General features: G+C 43.7%; 1 protein-coding gene across 1 annotated transcript; it reads right to left on the bottom strand.

Moving 5' to 3' along the window:
* Window positions 1–671: 671 nt before the first annotated feature.
* Window positions 672–10,356, bottom strand: LOC125522186 (uncharacterized). The gene is made up of 5 exons (XM_087537111.1): window positions 9,740–10,356; window positions 9,584–9,654; window positions 9,268–9,382; window positions 8,538–8,659; window positions 672–7,547 (listed from the first exon to the last, which is right to left on the bottom strand). The coding sequence occupies exons 1-3, from the start codon at window positions 9,978–9,980 to the stop codon at window positions 9,308–9,310; spliced, it is 387 nt and encodes a 128-aa protein (XP_087393237.1). The 5' UTR covers window positions 9,981–10,356; the 3' UTR covers window positions 672–7,547; window positions 8,538–8,659; window positions 9,268–9,307.
* Window positions 10,357–13,977: the final 3,621 nt, after the last annotated feature.

Genomic DNA, 13,977 nt, shown 5'->3' with positions numbered 1-13,977 from the left:
ACAATTGCTTGTCTTGTCATCGGGGTTGTGTATGATGAGAGCATTCTTGTGTGACGAAAATGAAACATGACTAAACTATATGATTTTGTAGGGATGAACTTTCTTTGGCCATGTTATTTTGAGAAGACATAATTGCTTAGTTAGTATGCTTGAAGTATTATCATTTTTATGTCAATATGAAATTTTGTCTTGAATCTTTCGAATCTGAATATTCATACCACAATTAAGAAGAATTGCATTAAAATTATATCAAGTAGCACTCCGCATCAAAAGTTCTCTTTTTATCATTTACCTACTCGAGGACGAGCAGGAATTAAGCTTGGGGATGCTTGATACGTCTCCAACGTATCTATAATTTTTTATTGCTCCATGCTATATTATCTACTGTTTTGGACTATATAGGGCTTTATTTTCCACTTTTATATTATTTTTGGGACTAACCTATTAACCGGAGGCCCATCCAAGAATTGTTGTTTTTGCCTATTTCAATGTTTCGGAGAAACAGAATATCAAACGGACTCCAAATGGAATGAAATCTTCGAAAACGTGATCTTCTCATCAGATAAGATCCAGGAGACTTGGACTCTCCATCAAGAAAGCCACGAGGGTGGAGGGCGCTCCCCCCCCCAGGGCACGCCCCCTGCCTCGTGGGCCCCTCGAAACTCCACCGACGTACTTCTTTCTATATATATCCACGTACCCCCAAACGATCGGGGATGGAGCCAAAAACCTAATTCCACCACCGCAACTTTCTGTATCCATGAGATCCCATCTTGGGGCCTGTTCCGGAGCTTCGCCGGAGGGGGCATCGATCACGGAGGGCTTCTACATCATCATCCAAGCCTCTCCGATGAAGTGTGAGTAGTTTACTTCAGACCTACGGGTCCATAGTTAGTAGCTAGATGGCTTCTTCTCTCTTTTTGGATCTCAATACAATGTTCTCCCCCTCTCTCGTGGAGATCTATTCGATGTAATCTTCTTTTTGCGGTGTGTTTGTTGAGACCGATGAATTGTGGGTTTATGATGAAGTCTATCTATGAATAATATTTGAATCTTCTCTGAATTCTTTTATGTATGATTGGTTATCTTTGCAAGTCTCTTCGAATTATCAGTTTGGTTTGGCCAACTAGATTGGTTGTTCTTGCCATGGGAGAAGTGCTTAGCTTTGGGTTCGATCTTGCGGTGTTCTTTCCCAGTAACAGAAGGGGCAGCAAGGCACGTATTGTATCGTTGCCATCGAGGATAACAAGATGGGGTTTTTATCATATTGCATGAAATTATCCCTCTACATCATGTCATCTTGCTTAAGGCGTTACTCTGTTTTTAACTTAATACTATAGATGCATGCTGGATAGCGGTCGGTGAGTGGAGTAATAGTAGTAGATGCAGGCAGGAGTCGGTCTACTTGTCTCAGACGTGATGCCTATATACATGATCATACCTAGATATTCTCATAACTATGCTCAATTCTGTCAATTTCTCAACAGTAATTTATTCACCCACCGTAGAATACTTATGCTCTTGAGAGAAGCCACTAGTGAAACCTATGGTCCCCGGGTCTCCTTCTCATCATATTAATCTCCATTACTTTATTATTGCTTTGCTTTTACTTTGCCTTTTACTTTTTACTTTGCATCTCTATACCAAAAATACCAAAAATATTATTTATCATCTCTATCAGATCTCACTTTCGTAAGTGACCGTGAAGGGATTGACAACCCCTAAGCGTGTTGGTTGCGTTGAGTTATTGTTTTTTGTAGGTACAAGGGACTCGTGCGTAGCCTCCTACTGGATTGATACCTTGGTTCTCAAAAACTGAGGGAAATACTTACGCTACTTTGCTGCATCATCCTCTCCTCTTCGGGGAAATCCAACGCAGTACTCAAGAGGTAGCAACCATCTTCATCCTACGCCTACTACGGATTAATAAACCTTAGGTCATCCATATGAGGGAAATTTGCTACTATCTTACAAACCTCTGCACTTGGAGGTCCAACAACGCCTACAAGAAGAAGGTTGTGTAGTAGACATCACCCACCAACGTTTTCATCCCTTCCGCCATACCTCATGTGCAATTCGCTCCCTGCTAGTCCGACCAGTATCCTTTGCCTGGCTACGGGTTGCTATGTGTGATGCCTCAATCCCACAACATCTCGTGTTTCCCTGCTGGGTGCCTCCATAGCCACATAGGCAGTCGACACCACAATGGCTAACCCACGAGACACAGCCCGAGAGCACGGCGTTACCTACCGCCACGGCCAAGGACACATGTCAGGAGAAGGTGTGATGCCGGATCAAGTCAATGGCACGGAACCCGCAAACAATAGAAGCACACGAAGCCAAATTGGCGGGGAAGGAACAATGCACGGAGGTGTGCGAGAGGGTGAAAACCCTATCAGCCACATCGGGCTTTGCACCAAGCCGTTGCAGCAATGTCGATCTTCAGGCGATCGAGTAAAGTTTCCACTGGATGACTATAGATCCAAAAATTAAAAGTTATCTATCCATCAGATTTGTTTTCAAGATTACAATCATCTAAGTAAATCCAAACTGTTCCAAGGTTATTAAAAATGTATTTATCCACCAATATAATATCACGTCATAATTACTACCCTCCTCCTACTGCATCTAAAGGAGCACAAACACATAGTAAAAGCAAGATCAGCTGCTCCAACAAGGCTCATACCACTGAAATGATCATCTATTCTAATTAATCCAAACCATCCTCCCATGATGATTTTGTACTCGTAACATTATAGGTGAGGGCTAGCTAAAATCATCAATGTCTACCAACTACAATCCGTTTGTATCATCTCCATGCTCATATCCATATGGGGCGCATACAAGCTACTAAGCTTAGGTCAAAATATCACAAATCCAGGTGATCATGTTATCTCCAACCTAGAATCCAACTAGTAATATCTAAGATCATCCAATAGTCCACCAATACAGCATGCATGCTAATCATACTATACCTATGTAAATTCAATACATCACAGGTTAATCAAGCTACACCCTAAAGTTCTCCTGTTTTGAAGCTCATGTCAAAATATCACAAATCCAAGTGCCCAATCTCAAGTTTAACTCCGACCTAGAACTAGAATCCAAGCAGATATATCATTGGACCTAACACAAACAACATTTTTGTTACTCGAATATCTTTGTGTTCTTACATCAATTTTCACAATCATGTTGATCATGTTATATTCATATTAAATCAAATATATCTTCGACTGATCATACTACACCCTAAAGTTCTCTAGTTTCAATCTGTAAAAGTGTGCATCTAGTACAAATCATAATTATGATCCAGCCGAGCCCACTATCATTGTTATCTAAGTCCAATATAAAGCAAGCTTCCACTGGATGACTATAGATCCAAAAAATAGAAGTTATTTATCCAGCAGATTAATTTCAAGATCACAATCATCTAAGTAAATCCAAACTGTTTCAAGGTTAGTAAAGATCTATTTATCCACCAATATAATATCACATCATAAGCAGTACCCTCCTCTTACTACTGCATCTAAAGGACCACAAACACATAATAAAAGCAACATCAGCTGCTCCAACAAGACTCATACCACTGAAATTGTCATTTATTCTAATTCATCCAAATCATCCTCCCATGATGATCTTGTACTGGTAACATTCTTGGGGAGGGCTAGCAAAATCATCGCGGTCTACCAACTACGATCGGATCATCTGCATGCTCATATCCATATGGGGCACCATAAAAGCTACTATGCTTAAGTCAAAATATCACAAATCCAAGTGCTCAAGTTATATCTAACCTAGAATCCAACTAGTAATATCCAAGATGATCCAATAGTCCATAAATACCGCATTCATGCTAATCATACTATACCTATATAAATTCAATATATCTCAAGTTGATCATGTTACACCCTAAAGTTCTCCAGCTTCAAGCTCATGTCAAGATATCACAAATCCAAGTGCCCAATCTCAAGTTTAACTCCGTCCTAGAATCCAAGCAGATGTATCATTGAACCAAAAAATAATTTTATTATTCCAATATTCTTGACTTTGACTCTTGTTTTGATTTAGGATCGGCACACGGGTGATCTACCTGGTGTTGGCCCTCGACGTTGTGACTCGCACGGCCTCTGAAGCTTGCCAGGCTTCGCCTTCCTTCCGCTACCACATCCGCCAGTCTCTTCGACTCTCTTACCTTGTCTACCGACTCTTTGTGGCATCATTGTCTCAGTCACATGTGTGGGTCTCATCTCTCATCCTTAGAACGATGTGGTCTTTTAGGATCTGTCTCTCGCAATGTAACTTTAGACAGTCAAGTTTGTCGGCTAGGTAAACAGGTTCAGTTACCATATCCTCATAGCGAGATTGTGTCACAGTGTCCTTTCAATCTTGTTCACTCTAATGGTTGGGACCCATCTCCCTTTGCCTCTAAAGGAGGCCATCGCCACTATATTATCTTTACAATTATTTCTCTCGACACAGGTCGATATATTTTATGTCTTCTTCTAGTGAGGTCTTATCTATCTATAAGAAGTTTGCCGCCTTGGTTCATACCCAGTTTTCCACTATTATCCATGTCTTTTGTGCAGATTCTGCTTGTGTGTATCTCTCTCATTTGCCGCCCAGATTCCTTGTTGAGCAAAGCACACTAGCTCAGTTCTCTTGTCCCGGTTCTCATGCTTGGAATGGGGTTGTTGAGCGCAAGCATCGTCACATTCGTGAGGCGTCTAGCGCGTTGATCATGGCCACCTATCTCATCAACATTCATCCTTCCTCATCTCTACATGGCGACATTCCTCTCGAGCGTCTTTGTGGGCATTCTCTCCTAACTACTAAACACTTCATTTGTTTGGTTGCCTTTGCTACGTTCTTCACGAACCAAACTATTTGATCAATCTGTTGAATGTGTCTTCTTAGGTTATAGTGATGAGCACAAGGGATGTCAGTGTTGGGATCTTGTTAGTCATCGGATGGGCATTTCTTGATGTGACTTGATTGAGTCCCGTCCTTTCTATCCACGTACATCCTCTCCTTCGGCTTCCCCCATTGAGGATATTTCTTCCCTCAGTTCTCCTGATACACTTATCACTCATTTATTTCCCTCGCTCACCTATCCCAGCTTATCCTCACGTACTACTGTTATAGACCCCACACGTCGCCACGTGCGGCTTCCCCACCTCGTTCATTACCTGAGGCGACCTCACCTCGCTCATCCATGAGGTTTCCCCGATGATTCCCCTTTATCATCTTCTTCACTACACTTGTTGTCCATGTGTTGTGGATCCTTCTAATGAGTCATCTCCCTCGACTACTATGGCCTTTCTTGTTGGCAATGCACCACCTAAAGCTCGGCCTACTTATGGCTTCCGAGCTTGCTCGCTTCTGCCTATTGGCCGCTATGGTTATTGATTATCACTTTTCTTGAGACGACTTCTTAGTCTGACGCATTTGTTCATCATGAATAGCAGCATGCGATTGTAGAGGAGATTGTTGTTGTTGCGCGAATAGGCATGTGGGATATCATTTATCTTCCTCCCTGTTGCATGAGGTCTACATATAGCCACCACCTAGGTATTCTCTTCCTGATGGCATGGTTTGTCGTCTTCATCACTCTTTTATGGCCTTAAGCAAACCCTTCGTGCCTAGTTTGAGCATTTTGTCTCAGTGGTGATTGCGGCTAGTTTTCGGCGAGTGCTCATGATCCTACACTTGTCCACCTTTCAACTCGTGGTCAAACTCTTCTTCTATATGTCGATCATCTCTGCGATGACTCTAAGTACATTGCCTTTGTGAAGGCTCATCATATTGGGTTTCTTATGTCTCATCTTGTTCCTCTTCGCTACTTCCTAGGGATTGAGGTTTCTTCTACCTCTAATCGCTTCTTTATCAAGCTCGTCATCACCTGCGGCTTTCCCGCCTTGTTCATTACATGAGACTACCTCACCTAGCTCGTCCCCTGAGGCTTCCCCGGTGATTCCCCGTCATCCTCTTCTCTACTACACTGGTCATCCGCGTGTTGTGTATTCTTTTGATGAGCCATCTCCCTCGGCCGTCTTGCTCTGCCCTCCACTATATGCTCTGTCGCATTGTCGCCACGGCTAGGATGGTGGCAAACTCACTGGTGCAGATGTCTTTCGCGCGACATCGCAAGAGGCTTCATCCTCTCAAGTTGCATGAACGACCGAAGGGGACACTGCCACCATGGATGCTAACATTCCCTCTCTCTGATCATGAAGTGTATGGGAGTGAGACTAAGAGAAATACGGGAAAGGAGACAATTACTAGCGTATTAGGGGAATGATGCCCAAATAACTGTTGAGATGCCCACTACCAAAACGGTTGGTGTATTCTTCCCCAAACCCAAAGTGGGCCACACTTTTGATGCAAATAAGACCGTGTGGGATATAATCATACTCTATCAAGCTCAAATAATGCATCATCTACTACCAAACATGATGGGCACATCGATCCATGTAGTGATTTTCATGACGGTTATCATCTGGATACTCAATACAACAACAGTTGCCGCAGCTTGCCATCAAACATTCTCGCCAAATATGTGGCCAATGTACAGGGAAGGTCAGATTAGCGTTTAGCAAGCATGTGGTGGCAGTAGTGTGGATGCTCCACATAGTTGCAGCTTGCCGGGTTTGATCACACGCCAAAGATGCAGCTAGCCTTCAGCCTACATCGATTTACAATGGTACGCCTCCTCTTAGACTAGCCACAGTGGGGAGTAACTTAGACTAGTAACATGTATTTTACTACCTCTATAGTGGGGAGTAACATATATGTGGTGTCATGCAACACTTCATTTATTAGGTTGTAGACTCATCTTGCCTTGATATGTGTGATGTTACGCATACTACTAGTAACTAGCTATGTTACCACATGACTCTCTTTCTTCATTAATTACTTGCCACATCATCTATTTTGCCTAGATATGTGTGATGTTACGACCTATGTTACTCCCACTGTGGGTAGTCTTACTACTTCATATGGAAAATTGTTGTATTGAGTTGATTTCTCTTGCCCAATCAATTGCAATTTTTATTGAAAGTACGCTTCTTTGGCCCCACACAAATAGTTTAGTTTCTTTTCGGACTAATAAAGAAAATAGCCTCAGAGTTTACCACGTTCATAATAACCATGCAGCTTATTTGGTGAGCAGATATGTAGAAGTACGACTACTCGAAATTGGTGTGGTCCGTGTGCAAAATCCTAAAGGTCGTGCTACATCTACTTCAAATAAGTTTTACTTAATTAATACACTGTAATTTTTTTAGAAAATAATTAGCACACTGCAATGTAGTTTAAAAACAGTAATATGAGGGGATGCACTGAAGCCAAGAAAAACTAACAAATTGATACTTGAAGATAGAAGACCCAGTTGCCTTGATTTCATCTGGACCAGAGGAAGGTTAGCTTTAGTACCATGCATTTTCCTCCGCACAAACAATTGCGGACTCAAAGTGGTTCCCTCGATGTCCATTAGGTTGAACGTTGGATGGGATACACAATCTACTTCTGTGAGTTCGGTAAAAAAAATCCTGCATAACAGCCAACACCAGTTATATTGCAAAAATACTAAATTTGTATTTCCTTTTGACAAAGATCTCAAGTGTAAAAGAACTTTCATCAGGTTTGGAGGAATATTATCTTAAGTACTATGTAAATGACACCGTATTGGTAATTAACTTAATATGGATCATGTATTATTTCGAGATTCAAGCAAGAGTCCACCTTATTTTTGTATTCTCTTGCATAACTGTGATTATGAAACTAATATGATATTCTTCTGACATTTTTTGCATGTTTACGTACTGCTTTGTTTATATCACCTCTCGAATTTATATATAGTACCAACTTTATAGAAATATAATGTGGATGCATAACAATGATTTTTTAGATCAATCAGGCCAGTAAAGTGTGTAAGTTTATCAAATATACTTATTCTAGAAACATTCATATCAGCTTGCCATCAAAATATTTACCTCTATGTTTGTGCTACAATATGATTTAACTTTTTGCAGGTTAAGTCAAACTTAGCGCCCTGCTGCAAAATTAGATTTTTCTAAAATATAGCTACCATGGCAACTTTAGTTTAATTCAAAAATAAAGATATAACTACTGTTGATCGTTGTGTTTCTTCTTCACAACTTTACCCTTCTTACTTTACTCACAACGGAACTATAGATGAAATTATTTTTTCTCAGTTACTCGGGCATCATAAAAATGACATGCACCCATATTGCATTGCAGTCTTAAGTTTGAGATTTTTTTTAAGTGAAAATCAATAGGGAAGGCCACTACTGAGCCAATTTCAGATTTTAATGGATATTGTACATATGGTATGGTGAAAGTTCCAAATAATTCAAGTTAGCCAATTTGATATTCACTCTTTGTTCTCTGATTAACTAGATGAGACAAAGTTAAGTCTATACGGCAGATGACATTACTAAAAGTTTTCTTAATATCTAAGACAAATATGTTGATCACTTTGTACTTAATTGATGTATAAAAGAAAAATAATTGCTCACACTATACTTCATTGTCGAGACATAATCTTGATGGTAGCTTGTCTTCGAGCCTTAGTACTCAATCTTACACCAGTTTCCTTTGTTGTTGTTACCCTTGCAGATTTCGTATGGAGGTCAAAATCCTGCATGGAGCCACCATTTTTTCAGTTCACGAACCTGCACTTCTGGATTACATATATAACAAAGGAAATATGCAGCTAGTCTAATTATCTATACTTCCATTTCTTATAATAGGGTGCGCTTATGAAAAGTTTGCCATAACCCTTTTCTAAGACAAAGACGTGGTATTCTTCTTTTTCCTCACAACGTTGAGCAATAATAACCACCATAAGAGTGCGCTAATAAGGCATATTCCCTTACTGATAACCCAAGAGTTAATGTTTCTTTTCAGCACTGTGTGTGTCTTTCCACAAAATTAGAACTCAAACTTTTTAGAATCATATAAAAGAACAGTGGAGCTTCTTAAGCAGGGAGCTATGCAATCAAGCAGTAGTATATCTGGTAGGTAGGAAGATGAGTTGTTCCTTAGGCAGTGTATAAAAAATAACTGACAGAAACTATGACTTTGTTAACAAGGCAACCATGTTAAGTAAACAAAAACCCTCTTTCATCTAGTAGGAAGGAAAATAGGTTGTTGAATAGCACCGCAAGAGAACTGGGAAATAATGCAAAAAACAAACTGATAATGTTGTACTATGTAATTTACAGAACTGGTCAAGCATTTCCATACCTGATGATTTCGTGAAAGCATAGCTTTCAGATTAGATACCTTATAACCGCAGTTCCAAATGAGAAAAATTGTGTCGCAGTTCAGGTGCACTGATTTTTAATATTGGAGCTGGGACCTGTCACGAGGGCATACTCTATTCCATTAAACAAATAACATTTTCCTTGTTTTGCTCAGTACAATTTCATTGTCACAGCTGAGAACTATCTTGAACAGAGTTAGGCATCATCTATTCCATTAATCAAATGACCTTTTCCCTATTCTGCCCAATACAATTTCATGATCACAGCTGAGGGGGGATGTGCGGTTGGTTTAGTACCTTTCTTGCGGACGCAGTGGTTGTGGTCGACGGAGCAGGCGTCAAGGTCGTCGAAGGGCTCCTCCCCACCGCTGCCACCATCCATGGACGCTCAAATCAGAAACAAATGATAAATTCAATCCATGGATTCGAGGCAGAGGGTTGAAGGGCACGCACAGTCGTAGTTGAGGGTCGCGCACGAGCGGCTGCATGGAGGCGGCCGCGGAGACGCCGGCAAGGAGGGGGGTCTACGGCCCCGGGGCACTCCACCGGGGTGCCGTAGGAGAGGGGTCTCCGTGCCGTCGTGCGCCCATCCGTCCACGGCGCCGTCGTCCTGGGCCTGGGCGGCGCCGTCCTGCTCCATCCCCGCGAGCTGAGGCGAGCAAGAACTGGGGGCGAGGCGGCGGAGATGCTCCATCCCCGCGGCGTCTAGGGTTTCGCCTGGACGACTTGGACTCTCCCCTCGGTGGACCGGCCGGCGGCCTGGATGGATTGGAAGCCGAACCTTACATCAATCAGTCCCCTGCTCCGCTCTGAGCCGTACACGAACCAGGCGAAGGAGGAAGATAGGTGTATGCATGCGTGAGTGCAGAGAGGGACGGCGGACGAAGAATTCTGGAACACTCAATCGGCCCATGGCGGAAGCCACGGGGTGCGGGAGAGGGAAGAAAAGATTGGGAGAGACGGGGATGAGGGGGCGGCGTTGGCGGCGGATTGGTTTTCTCCCCACCCGTATTCTTGAGACGGAGATGTGGAGGAAGACGGACGACTGCGTGGGCTACTGGGCCGGGCTTCTTTTTTTCTCTTTCGTGTTGAAGAGCAAATTTGGAAAGGGAGGCCACGCACCAACGGTCAGAAAAGGAGGCGGGGACGCCCGGAAATCCCTATTTGACGCTCTGCCTCAAAATGTCCCTGGACCGCTTTTAGGCGTTTTCAGCCTTTCCAGTTTGGGGCTTCTAGAGGTCTTCAGCCGGTTTTTTACGGTTTTGGGAAGCTTCTACAAGGTTTCTGAACTGGAATTTTTTTTTCTTTTCTATTTTGTTTTTTCATGTTTCTTCTTTTCTTTTTTCTGTTTATTTTCTTTCACATACGAATTTGATGGTATGCTTTGTGTAACATGCATGTCATATATCATTATGCTAACCCATGGTCAAAGTTAACCTTGAAAAACGTATTAGACCCTATATAAGTGAAAAGAGGGAGTATAAGACTTTGCAGCCTTTTGCAAGATAGGGTTCAAGTGAACCAGAAATACAAGGAGGCACAAGGGAGAAGAGATAAAGCAAAAACAACACACACCGACAACACACAAGGCGAAACAAAGAGGGAAAACACAACACAAAACAAACAAAGAGCACCACCAGCGTAATCAAATGGCATTGGCCAGCCAAGACCAAACTAGGACACTACACCATCTACGCAATTGAAAGGCTTCGCGCATCCAAGACTGCACAACGCCGCGACACCACCTGTGTCGTGGGGCACATTCGAAGGGTCACACGAGTCCGAGACGGCACCACGACACCTGTGTGTCATTGGTATAGTCAAAGAGCATCGCCAAGCAGACCAAAACCATGACACTACACCGTCAACGCAATGGAAAGGCACCGCGCAACCTAGACTGCACAACACCGCAACACCACCTGTGTCGGGGGTACATTCGAAAGGTCACGTGAGACCGAGACGGCGCCACGAAACCTATGTGCCACCAGCGTAGATGCAGGGCATCGCCTAGCAGAGACACACCAAGAAGCACTTGAGCACGAACACCACCCAAGAAAAGCACAAAAATCACCGCCGCCCCCAAATCGGCCGCACCACCACCATCATCAGCCACACACCATCGCCAACCAACCACTTGAGCCGTCAGTTACCACCCACAATCAACGTCTCCAAGACGACGCCTCCAAGGAGGTGGCGACGTACACGACGACGTCGTCGCCCGATCTAGCAAACCAGATCATGGACTTTTGCCCGGAGACCCCAGACTCGAGGGATTTGGGTGACCATGACTCCTCAACAACGCGCCTACAGGAAGGAGAATGACACCAAAAAGCATCGCGCATCACCAGTATCGACCAAGGTCTCTGCAAGGTTTTCACCGGGAGCCAAACACGAATGCCTCGCCTCAAAATCTGAAGACTGGGTCACCTCTGGCCGCTGCTGCAGGCCCGGGGAGGGGAGAGGAGCACCCCCACCGTGCCACGAGAAGAGGGCCGCAAGAGTCGTCGCCATGAAGCCTGGGACCCCCTCCACCTCCACCTTCACATGAGCTGGACCAGCCGGAGCCGGTAGCAGGCACTCCGGGCGCAGAAGCGCGGGATGGCAGGAGGGAGGCCGTAGGACGCAGCCGCACGCCCAGATCTGGAGCCACGCAAACCCGCCAAATCTGGGTCAGATGCATGCGCGCCTGCACCAACCTAGGCCGAGTCCGGCTCCACCGCACGTGTCGCACAGCAGCCAACACCGACAAACCCCGAGACGCCGCAACTCGAGAGCCCGCCTAGCCAGATAGCTGCCGCGCACCACCGCGAGATCCAGCAGCCGCCAGCCGCCAGGAGCTCCCCGTGCGAAAAAAAGGTTGGTCCCACCGCCACCAGCCGCTAGCGGGCTTTGCCCAGCGACGTGTGCCGACGGCGACGAGGGAGGAACGGGAGGAGGGGGTGGGCTTCGGCGGCGGGGGTCGGGGGTCCGCCCAAGTCGCCTCTAGAGGAGACGATGCATGCTTTTTTTCATCCTATAAATTGTGTCGTTAAATCACTATGTTTCTTGTTTGGCTAGTGTGAACTTATTTCTGCAACGGTAGATCACTCTTTTTGTTATTTTGCTACTTATTCACAATTTTTGTAATATACGGCACTCTTGAGGGATTGTTTGATTAATGCCTTCTGCAATCCCCCCCCCTTTCAAGTGAAAAACAACATTTATTACAAGGAACATTTATATTTATGCCCCTAATTTGCACCCACTCTCATATTTACCCCTAATTTCAAAGCCTACTCAAATTTGCTCCTTCGCCGTTAGGTGCACTTACAGAAATGCCATTCTGTGTCGTTACCGTCCGGTCAAAGCAGGTCAAAGCCGGTCAAAGGGCTTTGACCATCCTGAAAAAATAGCAAAAATATCTAAAATATCTGAAAATTTGTGGGATCAAGATACTAAGGTTCGCAAGGTGTGTGCAATTTTTCGTGTTGTTTGGACATTCCAGGAGCTCGTGTCAAAGGAAAAACAATAAATATGTAAGTATGTGAACAGTAAATTCAAAAAAATAGCAAGAAAATTCAAAAAAAATATGGAAAAAAATTGGCATCAAAGAGGCTCGGGTCTGCAAGTTGCGCTGCGTGTAAATTTTTGTTATGTTTGGACATTGGAGGGGCTTGTGGAGAAAAAAACAAAATTTGGCTCAGGGAAAAACTTGGAAAAAAATTACTATTTTGTTTTTTCTTGCTAGAGCTCCTCGAATGCCATTTGATCACAAAAACTTGCAAGCACCTTGTGCACCCAAGCCTCTTTGATGCCAAAAAAATTCATATTTTTTGAATTTTCTTGCTATTTTATTTTAAATTTACTGTTCACAAGCGTGCGGATTAACTGTTTTTCCTCGCCACGAGTTCCTAGAATGTCCAAATAGCACGAAAATTTGCACACACCTTGCACACATGAGTATTTTCGATCTCACAAAATTTTAGATTTTTTTTGATTTTTTGCTAATTTTTTAGCTCGGTCAAAGTTGTTTGACCGGACGGTAACGGCGTAGAAGGGCATTTCTGTAAGGGCACCTAACGGCGGAGGGGTAAATTTGAGCAGGCTTTCAAATTAAAGGTATATCTGATTAGGTGGTTCGAGTTAAGGACAAAAATGCAAATGGCCCTTATTACAAAGCATTATGGCCCAGCATATCAATAGATAACTTTCCTCTCTAGCCCAACGCAGCGATACACATCCCAGCCTTTCATGCTCATCTCTTCTTTCCCCAAATACATAGATAGAAATTGTGTCTAAGACAACTCACCTCCATGGAGATTTAATTTCTAGGTCTTGTCCCAATTCCTCAATCCAATTTCTTCCCCAACAGTGTTCTCCCCTTTCTAGACTGCTCCATTGAAGCTTGAACTGCGAACCAACCATCGTGCCGACTGCTTGTTGCCGCTCCTACATATGCAGGAAAGAGTTGCTTCCTTCCCGTGTTGGTGTTGTGATGTACGGCTTGGCTGACGCGCCTACATATGCAGGCAAGAGTTTCTTCCTTCCTATGTTGATGTTGTGGTGTACGCCACGGCCGAAGCCCAAGGTGATGATGACCGATGAGCTTAAAAGTGAAATCCTGCCGAAGGACATGGGCAAGGTACATGTGAATTTTGATTGCCGTTGAAACTTGATTCACATGTTCTGACTGCTGACCCATGGGAGTTAAC

Source organism: Triticum urartu, chromosome 7A (genome assembly GCF_056163025.1).
Source record: "Triticum urartu cultivar PI428250 chromosome 7A, HENAU_Tu73, whole genome shotgun sequence".
NCBI classification, from domain to species: domain Eukaryota; kingdom Viridiplantae; phylum Streptophyta; class Magnoliopsida; order Poales; family Poaceae; genus Triticum; species Triticum urartu.
This window is presented reverse-complemented; position numbering and strand designations above follow the sequence as displayed.

Bases quoted from the DNA above. Each gene is read 5' to 3' on its own strand.
- LOC125522186 (XM_087537111.1), bottom strand. From the start codon at position 9,980: ATGGAGCATCTCCGCCGCCTCGCCCCCAGTTCTTGCTCGCCTCAGCTC. The intron at 9,655-9,739 runs GTGCGTGCCCTT...GGATGGTGGCAG, and splicing joins CGCGACCCTCAACTACGACT to CGGTGGGGAGGAGCCCTTCG. The intron at 9,383-9,583 runs GTACTAAACCAA...CCCTCGTGACAG, and splicing joins CCACTGCGTCCGCAAGAAAG to GTCCCAGCTCCAATATTAAA.